The sequence below is a fragment of the Lacerta agilis genome, chromosome Z (assembly GCF_009819535.1).
Source record: "Lacerta agilis isolate rLacAgi1 chromosome Z, rLacAgi1.pri, whole genome shotgun sequence".
Lineage (NCBI taxonomy): Eukaryota > Metazoa > Chordata > Lepidosauria > Squamata > Lacertidae > Lacerta > Lacerta agilis.
This window is the reverse complement of record NC_046331.1, coordinates 24,006,125-24,023,146: the sequence shown is the minus strand read 5'-3', so window position 1 is coordinate 24,023,146 and position 17,022 is coordinate 24,006,125. Positions and strand designations below refer to the sequence as shown.

Below are 17,022 nucleotides of genomic sequence, written 5' to 3'. Positions count from 1 at the left end.
AGACAGTAAGAGCATAAGGGCTTCTGTATGCCAAGAATGACCTCTCTCCTTCACGTACTGATGGTACAAACCTAAGTGTGGCTACTAAGAAGCAAGGCCAATTGCATTCTTAGGGACTCTCTCCCTGGTGTGTTTAGGACTGCAGCCTTAATGTTTTAAAATTTAGGTTTCATAAGCAAATCAGCATTGGATACATTTCATTTCTACCCAACCCTCAAAAAGCATTCAAATACTATTTCCCTTCATGGCTTCAAACTTTTTAAGACATTTTGTATCTCTGTAAGGGACATGATAAAAAAAAATCTTACTCATCAATTATTCTTCTAATTAATCTTACTCTTTATTTATCCAAAGTCATTCTAGTGTAGTGAGAAAATATTTTTAACAGCAAATAAATACCCCAGGAAAAGCTATAGATTTACTTCTGCACTGTCATTAATTTGCCAAGCATTGATTTTTACCCCAGATTCAGGTGTTTCAAGTTGGCTTTAAAAATGAATTCAGGATTAAACATTCTGAATAATAACCAATATTACTCACAATGGACCCATTGAAATTAAGGGACCTGCTCTGAGTAGGACCAACATTTGCTACAATTCTCTAGTTATAAAACATTTATATGCTGATTTTTGGCTCTAAATTTTTTTTGGACTGCCCTCTTAGCTGCAAAAATACAATTGAATCCAAAAGAAAGCAACTAGCATGAAGAATTCCAGCATCGTTTTACGTCAGGATCCATAGATTAGCATACTGGCCAATTTCATTTCCTCCCAGTGCATTTACTGTTTTTTACCATAATAGATATAGTTCAACTGCTGCCTGCCTCAATAAATACATTTTAAATACATAGAGGGAATAAAGTTTGGTCATATTTGTACTCTGATTTATAATGTATACTGCATTAGAGTTACAAAAGAAAGTAAAATGTACAGGAAATTTGATTGAAGACCTTTAAACGTACAGTAATTCTGATCGAAACTCATGATGTAATCTCTTTCTAATGCCTTATATTTTTAGGCAACTTATATAAGTGATCATCTGGGGAGGGGGGACTTCCTCCTGTACAAATAGAAGTGGGGCTTGACTTTGTAAAATGAAAAACCTCATATTTTTCTTGACTTGTTTTATCATATTGACTACTGGAAGATACACTGGAGGCTAATACTTTTTTTAAAAGGTGTTTTCTTTCATTTTCACTCTCTGGCAAAGACAGACAAAATAAAAACAAGCCTGTTGGTAAACTCACAATCTCAGTCTGCATGCTGGATTAAAAAAATAAATCTCGGTACCTCCAGATTAAAATTATACTGTACACTTTCCCTAGCTTTCTGTTATATGCACTGTAATGAAATGTGACAAAAAAAACCTGCTGTATTTAGCTGTGTGTGAATGAAAACTATGCTTGTATCTAGCAAAATGGTTAATGTGATTATGTGACATTCAAAACTTGTAAAGGAAAATCTGTGTTTTTATTTCCTCTGCTGTTCCCCACCCCACCCCATCAAACATCTGTATACAGCAACCATGGTGGTAAAAACCCAGTACAGAGTAGATTAATAATAAACATACGCACTGTTTTAACAGAATCTACTGGTGTTTTTAAGGTGCAAATATGAACAAGGTCTGTCTCCCATTATCCTGGGAGGCCTGATACAGCTCAGAGCAGAAACACAATTGAATAAAAGGAACCAGAAGGCACTTTGCACACAGACCCTTTAATCCTGGCCCTGGTCACAGCTGGTGAAGGTGAGGATTAAAGATAACGTTCTATAGCATGTTCTTAGGAACCAAAAAAGTGTCCATCTGAGCAGCAATTCTACAAACTGGATGATGGATGGTGGACGGACATTGGTCATGTTCCAGTCTTAGCCTGATATATCCCTGCAAGATCATGGATTTAAAAGAGGCAGTCAACTATGGTGCTCTTCAGATGTGGCTCGACTCAAACTTTCAGCAACCCCAGCTAGTAAGGGCATTGGCCAGGGAGTGATGGGAGTTGTAGTCCACCAAAAAGAGTTATCACCTGATTATAGAATCTGAGTCAGTTATATTTGTATGTAGGAGAAAATAGTTATTGAAACAATAAGCATATTTTCTGTTCTTAAGGTTATGCACATGTATCCTCTTGAGAATACATTGCTTCCTATGAGAGATGGGAAATGTAACTAGAGAAGGATCAGGAAATGGCAACCAAAATGATCAAGGCATGGAAGTACCATACATAAATATGAGGAAATGTTCCAACAGTTGGAGCTGTTTGCTTTAGAAAAAAAGGAGAGTAAATTGAGGGATGGAGAATGATGAATGTTTATAGAATTATTCGGGGCTAGGGGAGAAACTGCAGTCAAGTAATAGTGGAAGATTCAAAACAGTGCATAGCTGGAAGTGTTGAGTTTGCACCCACAATATGTGGTAATGGCCACTAACTTGTATGACTTTAAAATGGGGCTAATAAAAATTCATGAAGGATATCTGGATACTAGGCATGATGGCCAAGTATTAGCTCCAGTGTCTGTTGCAAAGATTCACAAGTGAGAAGCGTCCTGTTGCATGTAGGGGACTCCTGTGAGCATTGGATGCTGGACTAGGTGGGCCTTTGGTATGAGCCAGCAACTCTTCTCTTATGATGAAACTTTAGAAAGGATGTCACATCATTCGCCTCAAGATCTTGTGCTGGGATGACCATGTGTGCATGACTGAATTTGTAAGCACCTACCTCTTCCTTTAAACTGCAGGGGTTTGAATCCTAGAATTATTGCAGTCCTGGGGCAATGCACTGGAAGTTTGATGTTACAGCAACTTGCTGAAGCAGTCTTAGAAAAGGAATTTCTTCTCTGGACTATCATCGCCTAAGAGGGTGCTTGCCACACACACACACACACCCCAACTTTATTTTGTGGAGCTCAAGATAGGGTATGTGAGGGGATTTCCCATTCAGAAAGTGACCAGCCCTCAGACTGTTTTTACTCAGACCCATTCTGAAGCATTTTAACAGTGGGCTTTCAACTGGCAGAGCTGTATAGTGAGGTGGGATTGCTGCTACCATACAGCAGTTCTGGCTACAAATCATGCCTAGGATAGCAAAGGGCTCTCAGCTCTTTCAAAGGCACTACAGCTCTTCCCAGTCCCTCGTGCTGCATCATGGCTAGACACAATCAAGTGTTATTGAGTACACTGAGTAGCAGTGTTAGGCCACTGTGGAATACCCAGAAACTGCAGCTTTCGGGAAATAAAGGGAGACATTCACAGGCAGAGATCCATAGAATTACTTTTAAGTCATCCCCAAGTTGTGCACATGCTTAGGAAGCACACTTTTAAAACTCTCCTAGAATCATAGAATTGTATTTGGAAGGGGTTTCAGTGGTCATCTAGCCCAATCATCTGCAATGCAAAGCTAAAAAAACCCTGACAGATGGCCATCTGGCTTGTTTAAAAGCCTCCAATGAAAGCGTGCCACAAAACAACAGGACAGTGACTACTCAAGCAAATCCAAACACCCTTTGGATGTATAGAAGTGGCCTTGTAATTCTTCTGATTGTTCCCATTGCTTCCAAGAGGTACCAATGCTCTGTGGCAACGTGACGATTAAAGATGCTTGGATAGCCATTTCACCCTCCCACCTTTCAGAAGTGTGGGATGCATGCAAAACATGATTTTAGGATTTTAGGGCTCCAAGATTAGCTGCCCTCGTTTGTGCAGCAGTAGAACCATTTCAGGATCTACTATCCTTTGTTATTATTTCTGCACTGTGTTCAGACAGTTCCATAAGCAGTTTTAGTGTTTGCTCAAGCCTTTTTCATTTATGTTGCCATGTACACTAGCATATATGGACACACTGATTGAAGCACAGTGCAACAAGGCAAGACTAAATGGAAAGTGTGAATGTGCTAAATCATGAACTGTAGCGATTCTCTAAGTTGAGATAGGTGAGCAACAAACACAAGAGAAACATGCTCATCCCTAAAGTTTTAACATGCCAACCTACAACCCCCCTAACAGCTCAGGCTAGAAGTGCCTTACATATCTAGGAGATCCAATGTCCATATGGAGCTTTTAGCTGAAGCACTATTAGCCTTACTCAGCATCTATAATAAACACTACAGCTTGAACACACAGTTTTATTCAAACCATCAACTCAAACTCTCACAAGAGCACCACCTTGTCTCTTAGTAAGGCAAAAACCAACTTCTTGGAGGAGTGGGAAATCTATGGCTTGAAGAGATCAAACTATATACAAAAATGAGAAAGATGAGAAACATTTTCCTTCATAATCTATGTTAGTTGCATTACTGTATTTGGATGTTAAGTTCTGTATTTTTATTCACCAGAAATATTGCTGTCTTCTGTTTCTGTTGCTTCTAAATCTAAATAAAATAATGTCCTTTTATTTTACCATAGTATCTTAAGATTTGTCATTTAAACGTGCATTTATTTTCTACAGGTTCAAAAATATGCTTTGGGATCTTAATGTATAGCACTTTGGGATGCCACCTCCAACACTGGGTAAACTTAAAAGCTCTCCATCATTTTAAGAACTAAATCTCTATTTACCATTCCACCATTACCCGTCAACAATTACATTAACAAATATTTCAAAAGGAACAGGTGCTAGAGGTTTCTGCTATAAGTCTTTCAAGTCTTACTGTTTTATAATAATAATAATAACAATAACAATAACAATAATAACAGTAACAACAAGTAGTAGTAGTAGTAGTAGTAGTAGTGTTGGGTGGCTTCCCAAAAATATAAAAATACATATAATGAAATAAAAGTACAAAAACTTTAAGAGTGTTGTTTATTAGAAGAAATTAACACACAGTTAACATTTGCTTTTCATTTTAAAATGAAACCTGAACTGCCACCTTTTCGGCAGTGTAAATACAGCACTTATTTGACCTTAAAATGTGCCTCATGGTTTCAAATAAAAAGAAAGATGCCAAGGTAACACTTTAGCAAAGCTTCATATGAAGTGAAAAGGGAATAACACTAAGCCTGTTAACCAACTGAAGCTGGGCTCAAATACACCATCCATGTTTAAAAGCAGGTTCCACCAAGTATCTTTGCAAGCATCTGAATTAGAACAGATGGCAAATGCACTGATTGTGTATAGTAGGCCATTTGCTCCTGGATCCCTCCAGTTTTACGGACTTGGGATGAGATATTTATGTGAATATAGAACTGAGTGAGATCACATACAGATTGCATTGTGTATTAAATTATTTGTTTCCTCAAGGGCTAAACACATGCTCATGTGTGTGAAGTGTTTAGAGGATAGCTAAAGCAGCTAGAGGCAGGATTACAATGGACTGTGTTCCCCATATTGCTGCCATACCTTCCCAACACCATATTTTGATATACCTCAATACTCATATATACAAACAACCCTTTGCAAAAGACAATTCCTATAATGCACTTCAGATTTTCAGTCAAGTCTTGTAGCTAGCATTTTCCTATGACAGATTATGTTGGAAGAGCCGAAATCCTTTATGGCTCATTTTCCAAAGCAGCAATAATAGAACATGCACAGGACCAAATAGTGCTTGCAAACCAATTTTTTGAAAGATGTCTACTAACTAAGATTAAAATTAAGAAAACATTTAATATAACAGAACTAATGAATACCATTAATAACTATGCTTTGCTTTTGGAAGGGTCATCCTTGTTTCTTCGCTTTACATCCCAATTATAAACTCTAGCCATATCTGGAAACAACAGTTAAGGAAATTATTGTGCTTTAAGGTCAAAGCAGATGCTCCTCTCCCTGGATTTTATCTGCTTCCCAAAATTAGCACAAGCAGTTTGATTCATGAATACTAGACACTGCTGTTCTCATAACCAATTTCTAATCTGTTCATCTGAAATATGTAAGTTGGTGCTCTGAAAACAGATCACAAGTTACACTGTGCAGGGCCAGCAGGAAAAAGCCCTACAGTTTCCTTAGCATGAGCTTGATCATAAAGGTTTTTATTCCAAAATACCTGCAACAATACTAGCTTTCTCACACACTTGCCTTGCACACACTCTTGTGACACCTGGCTGGACAACAGGCAGCATTTTCCATGATCACAACTCCGTTTTCAAACCATGGAAAATGACTGCAGCCAACTCATTAACAGCACATCTTCACTTGGTTAAAGCACCTGAGCACATGCTTGTGGAAAGAATAAGATAGCTGTCAATGACTAGACTGTATTTACCTGCAGATAACCAGAACACTTATCAACCTGTAATTTTGGAAAGGCTGGCAAATAACCACTTGCCTATGTTTCTTCAAGTGGTTAATTTTTTTTCTTACTCTCCGCTTCTCTGCTTTTTCTGACTGGATGCAGATGTGTGGTTAAAACTCTCTCTGCTGCATGGTAGAAAACCAGCTTATCACAATTTGGATGAGAACTATCCTGTCCTCAGTTCGAAGCTAGATAAATCTTTGGTTTTAACAGTGCGACAAGTTTAAGGGAGAACAAAGGCAGGAAAGGGTGCTAACAAATGTACTGAATAATCCAGTGCATTTTAGACTTCCAGAAATAATCTATGACAACCTTTGAATAAAAATCATAAGAAAGTTTGTTCTTTTTTGAAGGTTTTCTTTTCCAAAGAAGAGCCTAATGAACTTGATTACTCAGGAGTATTGCTCACCTCTAGCACCTTCTATGCTCATACTCTGGAGCAGGAGCCTTGAGTCAACATTCAGCCCCCAAAGCCACACCCCAAAATTTGATTCCCCCCCTTCAAAACATTTTTTAGACAGTGCAAATCCTTTTTCTACTACTCTATATGTCTCCCACTGTGATGTCATGTTTTTGAGCCCTCCAAAGCCCCCTCCCAAATGTTTATATTTTGCTCTGACCGGTTCCTCACTGTGATACTAAATGATTTTCTTTTGTGACCCTCCAAGATCACCTGCTTTTGAAAAAAGTGATTAAAAATATTCTTTTAAAAGTATTTTCTTATATATTGACCATTGCCATGGGTGGCTCCTGTGGTCCTAAAAGTCTTTTGTGACCCTGACCACCCCACTTTGTCCTTTAAAAAAGTCCACTTTTACACTTTGGCCACCAGAGAAGAAGAAGAGTTTGGATTTGATATCCCGCTTTTCACTACCCGAAGGAGTCTCAAAGCGGCTAACATTCTCCTTTCCTTTCCTCCCCCACAACAAACACTCTGTGAGGTGAGAGACTTCAAAGAAGTGTGACTAGCCCAAGGTCGCCCAGCAGCTGCATGTGGAGGAGCGGAGACGCGAACCCGGTTCACCAGATTACGAGTCTACCGCTCTTAACCACTACACCACACTGGCCACTACACCACACCACACCAGAGGGGTCAATGTGGCCCTCAGCATTAAAAGTTTTGTACTGGAGGGAAGAGCCTTGAACCTCATCAACTGCCCTGGAGCCACTGCTCACAGTGACTGTGGTATATCAGTGATAACTGAGGATATTGTATCTTTTCACAGCAAGTGGTATCTTGACTGAACAAACTGGGAAAATGCAATAAGCATCTGCTACTGGATTCACTATTCCTTGACCTGAATTGTTTCCACAAGCAGATTCGTTCAAAGAAAGTGGATGAAAACCAAGAAATAGAGGGCATAACATTGTGAAACAGGAATTCAATTCTCTTTTTAAAGGATACTGACTTCTGTAGTAGTGAACTGATCCCTAAGAAAATCCAGATCTTCCTCGAGAGACTCAAGGTTTCTTGTGGCGGTGAAGAGATTCTTTTCTAGCAATGCCTGGGCTTCATCAATGTCATATTCCAGCATTACGTTGGCCTAAGAACAACATTTATGTTGAGCAACCTTCAATGGCTTTGGAAATTAAATAGTTTTTAAATGAATGAATGACTACAAATTCACCTTCAAGAGCCTAAGTTGGTTTTACCCTTACTGATAAAGACCATTATCTTAAAACACATTTAAAACAGCAAGTTAAGCACAACCCTTGACACATTATAGTTAAAAGACTGATCTTGGACATTGAATATGGAAGTTGAATACAAAAACAATAGCATAGCGTAGCGTAGATAGATAGAAAGATAGATAGATGGCAGGCATATGTAGATACAGTGGTACCTCGCAAGACGAAATTAATTCGTTCTGCGAGTGCTGTCGTATAGCGAAAATTTTGTCTTGCGAAGCACCAACGAGGGAAGAGCGGTTTGACGAAAAAAAAGAAAAAAAAATCGCGAAAATTTTTCGTCTTGCAAGGCAAGCCCATAGGAAAATTCGTCTTGCGAGTCAGCCTTTTGCTAGCGAATGCCTTTCGTCTAGCGAGTTTTTCGTCTAGCGAGGCATTCGTCTAGCGAGGTACCACTGTATAAATATTGCAAGTGGTACTGTTTGCAACCAGTTCAAAAACAGTATGTGAAGCTCATGTGCCATTTTTTACACTTATTTGCACTGTAGCTATCAGCTGCCTTTGTTGCCCATTTAAGAGGTTTGGAAAGACACTTTTGGATCTCCTGAAAAGCCTGGTGTCATTCAAAAACTTTGCTCCCTCGCTGCTCACTTCCAACTGCAGATAATTTTAAACAAATAGTACTGGTCTGGGAAAATATCATTGTGGAAACTCAATTTTACAAAAAGCAGATAAAATTAACCAATCAGAAACTGTTGCGATTTAAACATATTTTGTAAATATTCTGCTGCAGGAGTGCCAGACATTCCTTGCCAATTTCATCTGGGACTATGTGCTCCTTTGTTGGATGTTTCAGTTTTGGAGTAAAGCAAGGTGTCTAGTACACTCCATGTTTCTTATTTAATCCAGGCAAGCAATTCATCACTTGTTATTTTACTGTTAAATACAGTTCAGAAAACCATTTAAATGATTGTTTAGGTCAGAAACGAGGAGCCTCTGACTCTGCAGATGTTGTTGGAACTCCCATCAGACCCAGCCAACATGGTCAGTGGTTAGATATATTGGGAACACTGTAGTCCAGTAACATCTGGCACGTCACAGGTTTTCCAGACCCAGTTTGAGTTACTGAGAATAACTCATGTGGAGCCTTAGGCTCACATGCTAACTTTAAGCACATGCAACTTAAAGCACCACCTGAAACAATGCACAATGACCAAATTCAGAGGAGCCTCCAATTCATGCAAGTATAAGCCAAAGCCTGTATTTGGACAGCACAGCAAATAATGGCTAATATTGAACAGAAAAGATGAAATGGATCATTAGGGCAAAGAAAGAAGAGAACCCAGTTCATTTCCATAGTCTGAAGGATCAGCTGAACTGGGCCCATTGTTGCACCTTTCAAGATCTGGGCTGAAATGTATTCTTTTGCAATGTTGTTAAGAGGCTTTTGTCCCTGGTGTTCCAAATAATTCCAGAGATTGGAAATGGGTAATGATGACAATTGGGGTGGGGGTGGGGTGTCATACCAAGCTGCGTGGCCAAATAGCATCATGAAATGTTAACATAATACTCAGAACTCATGTTGCCTTTCAGCCATGTTTGTGGCTGAAAATAGATGCTTAGTAAGTGTGGACATGTTTTTACTTACCCCCAACCAAAGACAAACTTTATCTGTAGGAGGAACAGAAGCTTTACAGTAGAGGTTATCTGCCAATAAAAATCTGGTTTCCATAAGTTTTGTGGATTCCTACCGAAAGAAGAGATGACAAATGAACATGGCTAGAGCACTTGTGTTAAATTAGTCATTATCAATCATTTTCTACAGCCAAATAAAGATTGATTTGTGGTAACTATTGATGTAGCATTGTGCATAAGATAAATACCCACCACACAGTAAAAAGTATTTACCTTTTTCTTCTGCATGTGTTTTAAGATTTCTAATGTCTGCTTAATTTCAGGAATTTGATTTTTTAACCTGTGAATAAAACAGATGTAAAATATTATTTCTGCTACACTTACTAAACAATCTAATCTGCTTTATATATAATTGGGTTTGTAGGTAGGGCAGAAACACTCAGTCCAGCATGTGAGGTTGTTCTACAGATATTTCCAGATAAGGGACCCTTGCCTTACTGGGAGTCAGCCTACATTTGAACTTACACCTCAGTTGTGATGTTGGAAATATTGAACTAAAATCAACCAAGGGGCTCTTTAACGATGGATGTTGTAAGACAACTCTTCTAACTTTCAACACCCATAGAATTCCAGCTATAATCATGAAAAAGAAGTCTCATTTAGCCAGGAAAGGAGACTTCACTTATCAGGATTTTGAAGACACATCACTTAAGCCACTGTTTGTACCTAAAAGCGTGACCAGGAAGAACAAAGTCACCTCAACTAAAGCTGAAGCTGAAGAAGATCACAGTCAATGTGAAGAATTATTATCAGAAACTCCAGAGATTATGCAAGGAAAATCCAAGAGGTCTAATCAATCTACAGCAGTCCCAAATAAAAATTACTCTCCAGATTCAGCAGACTGGACAGTCCCAGAAAAAGAGCATTTGCTAAGTAATCTTATTAACCTACCAGATAAAGAGCAAAGTGGCATTCTCACCAAACTAGCTAAGTTTCAGTCCAGGTTGACCCAAATACAATGCATGGACAACAAAACATTGGTGAAACAACCGACAATCAAACCTTTTGCCCACAAACTTTTTCTCCAAAATGTATATTTAAAAAGAGGACTACCAGAGAAACTTTTAAGTGTATAGATGCAGAGCCGTAAACTCAACCCCCCTTGGAATATGATATGGTGAGGGACAATTCTGATGGTGTGACTACAAATTCCTTGCTGAGCTATTGGAAATTAGCTCCAAATGAAATAGGCAGTGCTCTCCCAAGAATCAAAAAGTATACCAACACTGTAGAGTGGGATGGAATGGAAGCATTTTTAAAGATGAAATTGGGTACCTGGACAAAGTGGAAGCAACAAGCACAGAGCCTTAAAGAAGTTGGGGCTGGCATTCAAAGCAGAATAATAGACAGCTGGTGAACTATTTTGTGCAATTTGATATTATTCTGCTTCAAGAAACATGGTACAATGACTCTATAATGCTTAACGGGAACAAATGTCACTTATTGACAACCACTCCCTCAATGAAAGGTGGTAGGGTCAGTGGGGGTCTAGCATGTTTCATCTCCACAAAGTTGAATGCAACTACAACAGCCATGATTCCATGTAACCTGTTTGCAACTGCTGTCTTGGTTATAGTTTTAAAAGTATGTTTAATGCTGATTAATGTCTACATACCACCTTGTAAAAAAAAATCTACTGTAAATACTATCTGGACAGACCTAGAGAATTATATAGAATCCATGGAATCCTTAAATCCCACCACAGTGTTTATCATTGCAGGGGATTTTAATGTACATATGGGAGTCAACAATGTGAACTTGTACACCCGTTACAATCAGATTCTGGAACTAGATATTTACTTAGCCGGAGGTACCTCCTGTCTGTCTAATTACATCATAGATGTAATTATTCAGAGTTTAGCCCAAGTTGTAAGACGGAGGGAATTGCTAATATTGAACAGTATGATAGAGGAAGATCAACCTGGAGAATATACCCACTTTACAAAGCATGGAGGCAGTGTAATAGATTATATTGCGATTTCACGATTTGCATATAAGTTTGTCATGAAGTTAGAGCTGGGCAATAATATTGAAAGTGATCATTTACCTCTAACAATGGTACTAGTACCCCCAGTATTTAACAATTCTTCCCCCAAAACTCAATTTATCTCTAATGGAAACTTAGGTGTGACTGCAGGCAATAGAATTAAGTGGACACAAGTACACTGTTGATTAATGCAAACATGTGATTGCTTTTTTTCTATTCCAGTAATAATTATTGCCATCAAAACTTGTTTGATGGTATGACCAGGCTCATTGTCTAATTTTTCACCTGGATTTACTTTAACTCTTAGTCAAACAAAATAACACATGACAAAAAGCAACAGTGGGTGTAGATAAAAGTAAAGGGACCCCTGACCATTAAGTCCAGTCGCAGACGACTCTGGGGTTCCGGCGCTCATCTCACTCTATAGGCCGAGGGAGCCGGCATTTGTCCGCAGACAGCTTCCGGGTCATATGGCCAGCATGACTAAGCAAACCAGAGCAGCACACGGAAACACCGTTTACCTTCCTGCCGGAGCGGTACCTATTTATCTACTTGCACTTTGGCGTGCTTTCGAACTGCTAGGTTGGCAGGAGCAGGGACCGAGCAACAGGAGCTCACCCCGTCGCAGGGATTCAAACAGCCGACCTTCTGATCAGCAAGCTCTAGGCTCTGTGGTTAGACCTCAGCACCACCCACGTCCCTTTTAGGCGCAGATACCTACCCAGTAATTATTTAATACAGTGACCCCATCATTACTGTAAAAACCAGCTCATTTACATCATGATATAAAGAAGAAAAATATTAACTGCAAACATGTCAAATACTCTTATGTGCCTTTCAGACATTCCTCACAAGTTAGACCACAGTCCTAGCATTGCAAGTTGTTTTAGTATCCTACCAGTGCAACAGCTTGTAGCAACTACTGTCTAGCTTCTTAAAGGGTAGTAGCTTATTAAATTTTAGCCAAAGAACAGTCTGCATGATGACATGGGGAGTAGCATTCTAACTTTAGAATAATCCTTATAAAGTACACCACAGAAAATACCTACCTTCTTTTCTTCTGGGCAAGGTTAAGCTCCATAAATTTATATTTCTGATACTGTTCATCCAATTTCTTGAGTACGGTGTCTGCCGTCTCATTTCCTGGCTGTTTCATAAAGGAATCCACATCTTCCTTTGAGTAGAAACACATTATACATTAGTAACTGCAAAAGCTTCAATTCAAACAGCGATGTGAAGAGTTGGTTGACCAAAGCCTGGCCTGCTCTGACTTCTTCCAGGGCTGGCATTGGGGACAGGAATGGCCAAGCACCAGCCAAAGACCCTGCTCCAGTATGAGACCCACTACTGAGAGTCCCCTGGCCCTCCTCACCATTTCTAACCACTTGCTTGCCTACCCTTTTTTTGCTTCTAAATTTCCGAAGTCACTTGGAGACTTCTTATATGTCAGCTGGCTACTAAAATTGAATAAATAACAATAATTCTGCTTACACTTCTACATTCAAAAGCATAAACAGCATAGTCAAGCAGTATAATATCTGGGAAGCAAGCCCAAGGTTAGTTTCTCCTTTTAGTATCAATCCCACATAAACAGATTGCCTGAAAGGAAGGAATGGCAGCCATGCAGCCAGCCCCCCCCCCCCCAAATGCAGACATATCTAGCTGGCCACTCAAAGCAAACAAATGCCTGTCTAGAGATGTTCAATCTGATCCAGCAGGACTCTTCATAATGAATTAGATTCATAAAATAGGCAAACTTAAAGACTACAAGGATTTGGGGGGGGGAGGGGGGAGCCAATAGCAAGGGAAGATTATTGCTTTCCGTGTGTAATTGGCTACTCAACTACTGGTAGCAAAATGTTAGCATATGGCCTAATAAACCAGTCTCTGTTGCATCAGATTGGCACTCACAGAAGCATAAGGAACTGCCTTATATTGAGCCAGACCATTAGTCCATCAAACTCAGAACTGACTACACTATTTCATTCCCTCTCCTAGTTTACAGTATAAAAGCCACTCTTCCTGGTCACTTGGAAGCAATTCTTACTTGATCTGAGCCAGCTGGGCTCTTCTTACAGAAGACAAATCCATGGCACACAGATATTAACCCATGACATTATAGCAGTTATAGTTCGCCAGACTAGCACAACAGAGACCTGGTTTCCCAACCAACCGTGAAGCTTGTTGGGACCAGACAGTATCTCTTCAGCTAGCTTCCCTTGCAGTGTTGCTATAAGAATAATAATAGGGGTGAGGGAGGGGGGGGGGACAATGGGCAGTGTCTTAGGCTCTCTGGGAGGAAAGGCGGGATGCAATAAATAAATTACAGGCCACGGAACCTTCGCATTAAAAGGTAAACACTCTTGAAATCCGAAGTGGGTGGGGCGCAAAATGCAGAAGAGGCTGCCCCCCTCCACATTCTTGCCCTCATCTTCCCTGCTGGATTTATTTCCCCAGAGGCGTGACACCTAACCTGCCTCTGAATACCATTCCTGCCTCGCCTGCTGGCAGTCTTTTCCTAAACTAAAAACAGGTCTTGGGCTGACCTGGCAGGGCTTCCTGCCCGTTCCTTATAATAATAATAATAAAATAATAATAATAAAAGGCTACCTTAAAGCGCCAGTTACTGCAGGGAAGGCCGCCGCCGCCGCCACGTGAAGGGATCAGGGCCTCCTTACTATTAGGCACTCTACCTCTAAACGCCAGGTGCCGCAAAGCCTCCGCACTCCTGCCCCGCGGTGAGGGCGCCGAACGGAAAAGAGGGTCTTTGGGGCTGACAGCCCCCCCCCTCGACATCATTCATGAGCAGGCCCCCACCCCACCCCGCTCCGTCTAAAGTGAAGCGCACGCGCAACAAGCTCACCACGCAGGACACACCACCCCACCCCACGTTCACATCGGTACTCGAGGTCCACTCTCGCCCCCTCCGCGTGGATCCCCATTTCCCTCCCACCCCGCGCCCACATTCCTGTTTTGCTTACTACGAAGATGGCCTCGGGGATGCCCAGGTGCGCCCGTTTCCCGCTCGTTGGTCCGTCGCCGCAAACTGCCTCGCCGACGGTGACCGCCGCCATCTTCACGAAGGGAAGAAAAAGAATTGGGAGGGGGGAACAGAGCCCGACGTTCTTTTCCTCTCTCGCGCATGCGGACTGGCTTCGAAGCTGAGCTAACCGTAGCCCAGACGTTGCGCGCGCGTGGCCGAGGAGGGGGAATGGAGGGGCTTCCTATTGCTTGATTGGTCTTGATTAACTGCCCGAGAGTAAGAGAGGAGCGTCCCAGCCATTCTCGTTTTTGGTGTGAAGGCTTTATTGTTGGTGTTAGATGGTGGTGATAATGTGCAGCTACCCCCCTAAAAAAGCCCCCTTGTGATTTACCAGATAAATAGGATTTATTATTAGTATTAGTATTATTACATAGAAGCAAGGCTGTGTACATCAACCCTCAAATAATCATGGGAACTGCAGTTACAGGATTGCCATGAAGGATGCCAGTATATTTGTTACTTTTATATCAGACCTTTCCTTCCAAGAGCTCACTATGATGTATGTATCGTTATAGAGTCCTAGAAGAGCTGGAAGGAAGGGACCACGAGGATCAAATAATCTCATCCCCTGCGCTGCCACACTGCAGGAATCTTTCGCCCAAAGTGGAGTTTAAACCCACGACGCCAAGACTAAGGGTCTCATGCTCTTCGGTTTTCCCACTCCCCGTTTTATCCGCGCAGTAACCCTGTGTGGTAGGTTAGGTTGACTGTCAGAGGCGCAACACGGTGAGCCGGTGGGGATTTGAATCCTAGTTTCCACTACATCACATTAGCGGTGGCAAATGCCCCTTGATTATGGTAGGGAGGGAAGGGAGGCAGGGCAACAAGAGGTGGACCCAGAGTCAAAGACAGGTAGAGCCGATTGATTCTGGTTTTGGCCCCCACTCACCTCCCTGCTGAATTCTACAAGGGCAGCGCTGAGACTGAAAAAGAGGAAGGTAGCAACTAGTTCCACCACCTCCTGAGGAAAGGAAGCTGAGGTTGGCGGAGCAGTGCCCCCTTAGCCCTTATGAACCAACCTCTAATATATCACACTGGTGGCTTTCATAGAAAAGCTTCCTTATACCAAGTCAGACCATTTGTCCTTTTAGCTCAGTATTGTCCACACTGACTGGCAGCGGCTCTCTAAGTTTCCAGCTGGTGACATGGCCAGCCCTGCCTGGATATACTATGATTTGAACCAGAGAAACTGGTGCTCTACCACTGAGCCATGGCTCTTCCCCTTTACCCATGGTTCTTCCCCTTTACACCACCCTTCTGAGTAATACCCCTCCCTACTCCCTCACTATATTTAAGGATCTGGTGACTTCTGTTTCAGTGTATCTGAAGAAGTGTGCATGCACACGAAAGCTCATACCAAGAACAAACTCAGTTGGTCTCTAAGGTGCTAACTGGAAAGAATTTTCTACTTTGTTAGCAAGATACTGTAAGCATTCTTCAACAATTTTACCTTCTCTTCTACCACTTCTTTTTGGAATCTCGAAATTGTATAACTAAACCCTTTTTATTATCTTCCTTGTAGATTTCATTTAATTGTCTGTAATGTAACCAACTCTGAGCATATCCTTTTATCTCCTCATAATCTTTTAGTTTCCATTTTCCATCTTGGTCTTTCAGTAAGTCTCCATATGTAGGCCATTTTTCTTTTTCCCCAAGCGGTTTGAGCAGTGAAGCCTCAATTGGCGATAGCCACCAAGGTGTTTTTTGTTCTATTAAATCTTTGTACCTTTCCCACACTCTCATTAATGATCTAATTATGTGATTCTAAAATCCTTTTTGTATCTTTCCTTTCCCATACCAAAGGTATGCATGCCATCCATATCTATTATCAAGACCTTCCAAATCTAAAGCTGCTTCCTTTTCCAGTTTTATCCAGTCCCTAATCTGTACCAAACAAGCAGTCTCAAAGATAATTTAAGGTCTGGGAGGGCGAAGCCTCCTCTTTCTTTTATATCTGTAAGTATCTTATGTTTGATCCTTGGCCTTTTGCCCTCCCAGACGAATTTAGAGATCTCCTTTTGCCATCTTTTGAGATCTCCTTTTTGCCATCTTTAACTATTACTGGGACTCTGTGGAAAAGAAAGAGTATTTTTGGTAGCACATTAATTTTTGGTAGCACATTCATTTTTATCGCTGCTATTCTTCCTAGTAGGGAAAGGTTCATTCTGCTCCATATTTCCAAATTTATTTTTATTTCGGACCAAACTTTATCCTTATACATGTTTATATATTTTGTTGTTAACCAAATTCCTAAAACTTTTAATGGACTTCTATCTCTATACTTTCCTCCAAATCTTTTTTCTCTTCTTTTACGTTTTTAACTAATAATTTAGTTTTATTTTTATTTAATTTAAATCCTACTACTTCCCCAAATTTTTGATTTTTTTCTATTACCTTAGGAAGAGTCTTTTTGGATCTTCTACCGTGATTACTAAATCATT

At 40.6% G+C, this 17,022-nt stretch overlaps 1 protein-coding gene across 2 annotated transcripts; it reads right to left on the bottom strand.

The window, feature by feature from the left end:
• Nucleotides 1-5,623: 5,623 nt before the first annotated feature.
• VBP1 (VHL binding protein 1) lies at nucleotides 5,624-14,644 on the bottom strand. 2 transcript variants are annotated; one of them, XM_033137625.1, is made up of 6 exons: nucleotides 14,520-14,644; nucleotides 12,588-12,712; nucleotides 9,765-9,831; nucleotides 9,505-9,603; nucleotides 7,633-7,771; nucleotides 5,624-5,702 (listed from the first exon to the last, which is right to left on the bottom strand). In XM_033137625.1, the coding sequence occupies exons 1-6, from the start codon at nucleotides 14,610-14,612 to the stop codon at nucleotides 5,632-5,634; spliced, it is 594 nt and encodes a 197-aa protein (XP_032993516.1). In that variant the 5' UTR covers nucleotides 14,613-14,644; the 3' UTR covers nucleotides 5,624-5,631. The 2 variants fall into 2 exon arrangements, with proteins under 2 accessions (XP_032993516.1, XP_032993517.1); XM_033137626.1 differs by lacking the exon at nucleotides 14,520-14,644 and adding an exon at nucleotides 14,149-14,212.
• Nucleotides 14,645-17,022: the final 2,378 nt, after the last annotated feature.

Bases quoted from the DNA above. Each gene is read 5' to 3' on its own strand.
- VBP1 (XM_033137625.1), bottom strand. From the start codon at position 14,612: ATGGCGGCGGTCACCGTCGGCGAGGCAGTTTGCGGCGACGGACCAACG. The intron at 7,772-9,504 runs GTAAGTAAAAAC...TGTTGTTCTTAG, and splicing joins AAGTTTGTCTTTGGTTGGGG to GCCAACGTAATGCTGGAATA. The intron at 5,703-7,632 runs GTATCCTTTAAA...TGTTGTTTCCAG, and splicing joins GTTCACTACTACAGAAGTCA to ATATGGCTAGAGTTTATAAT.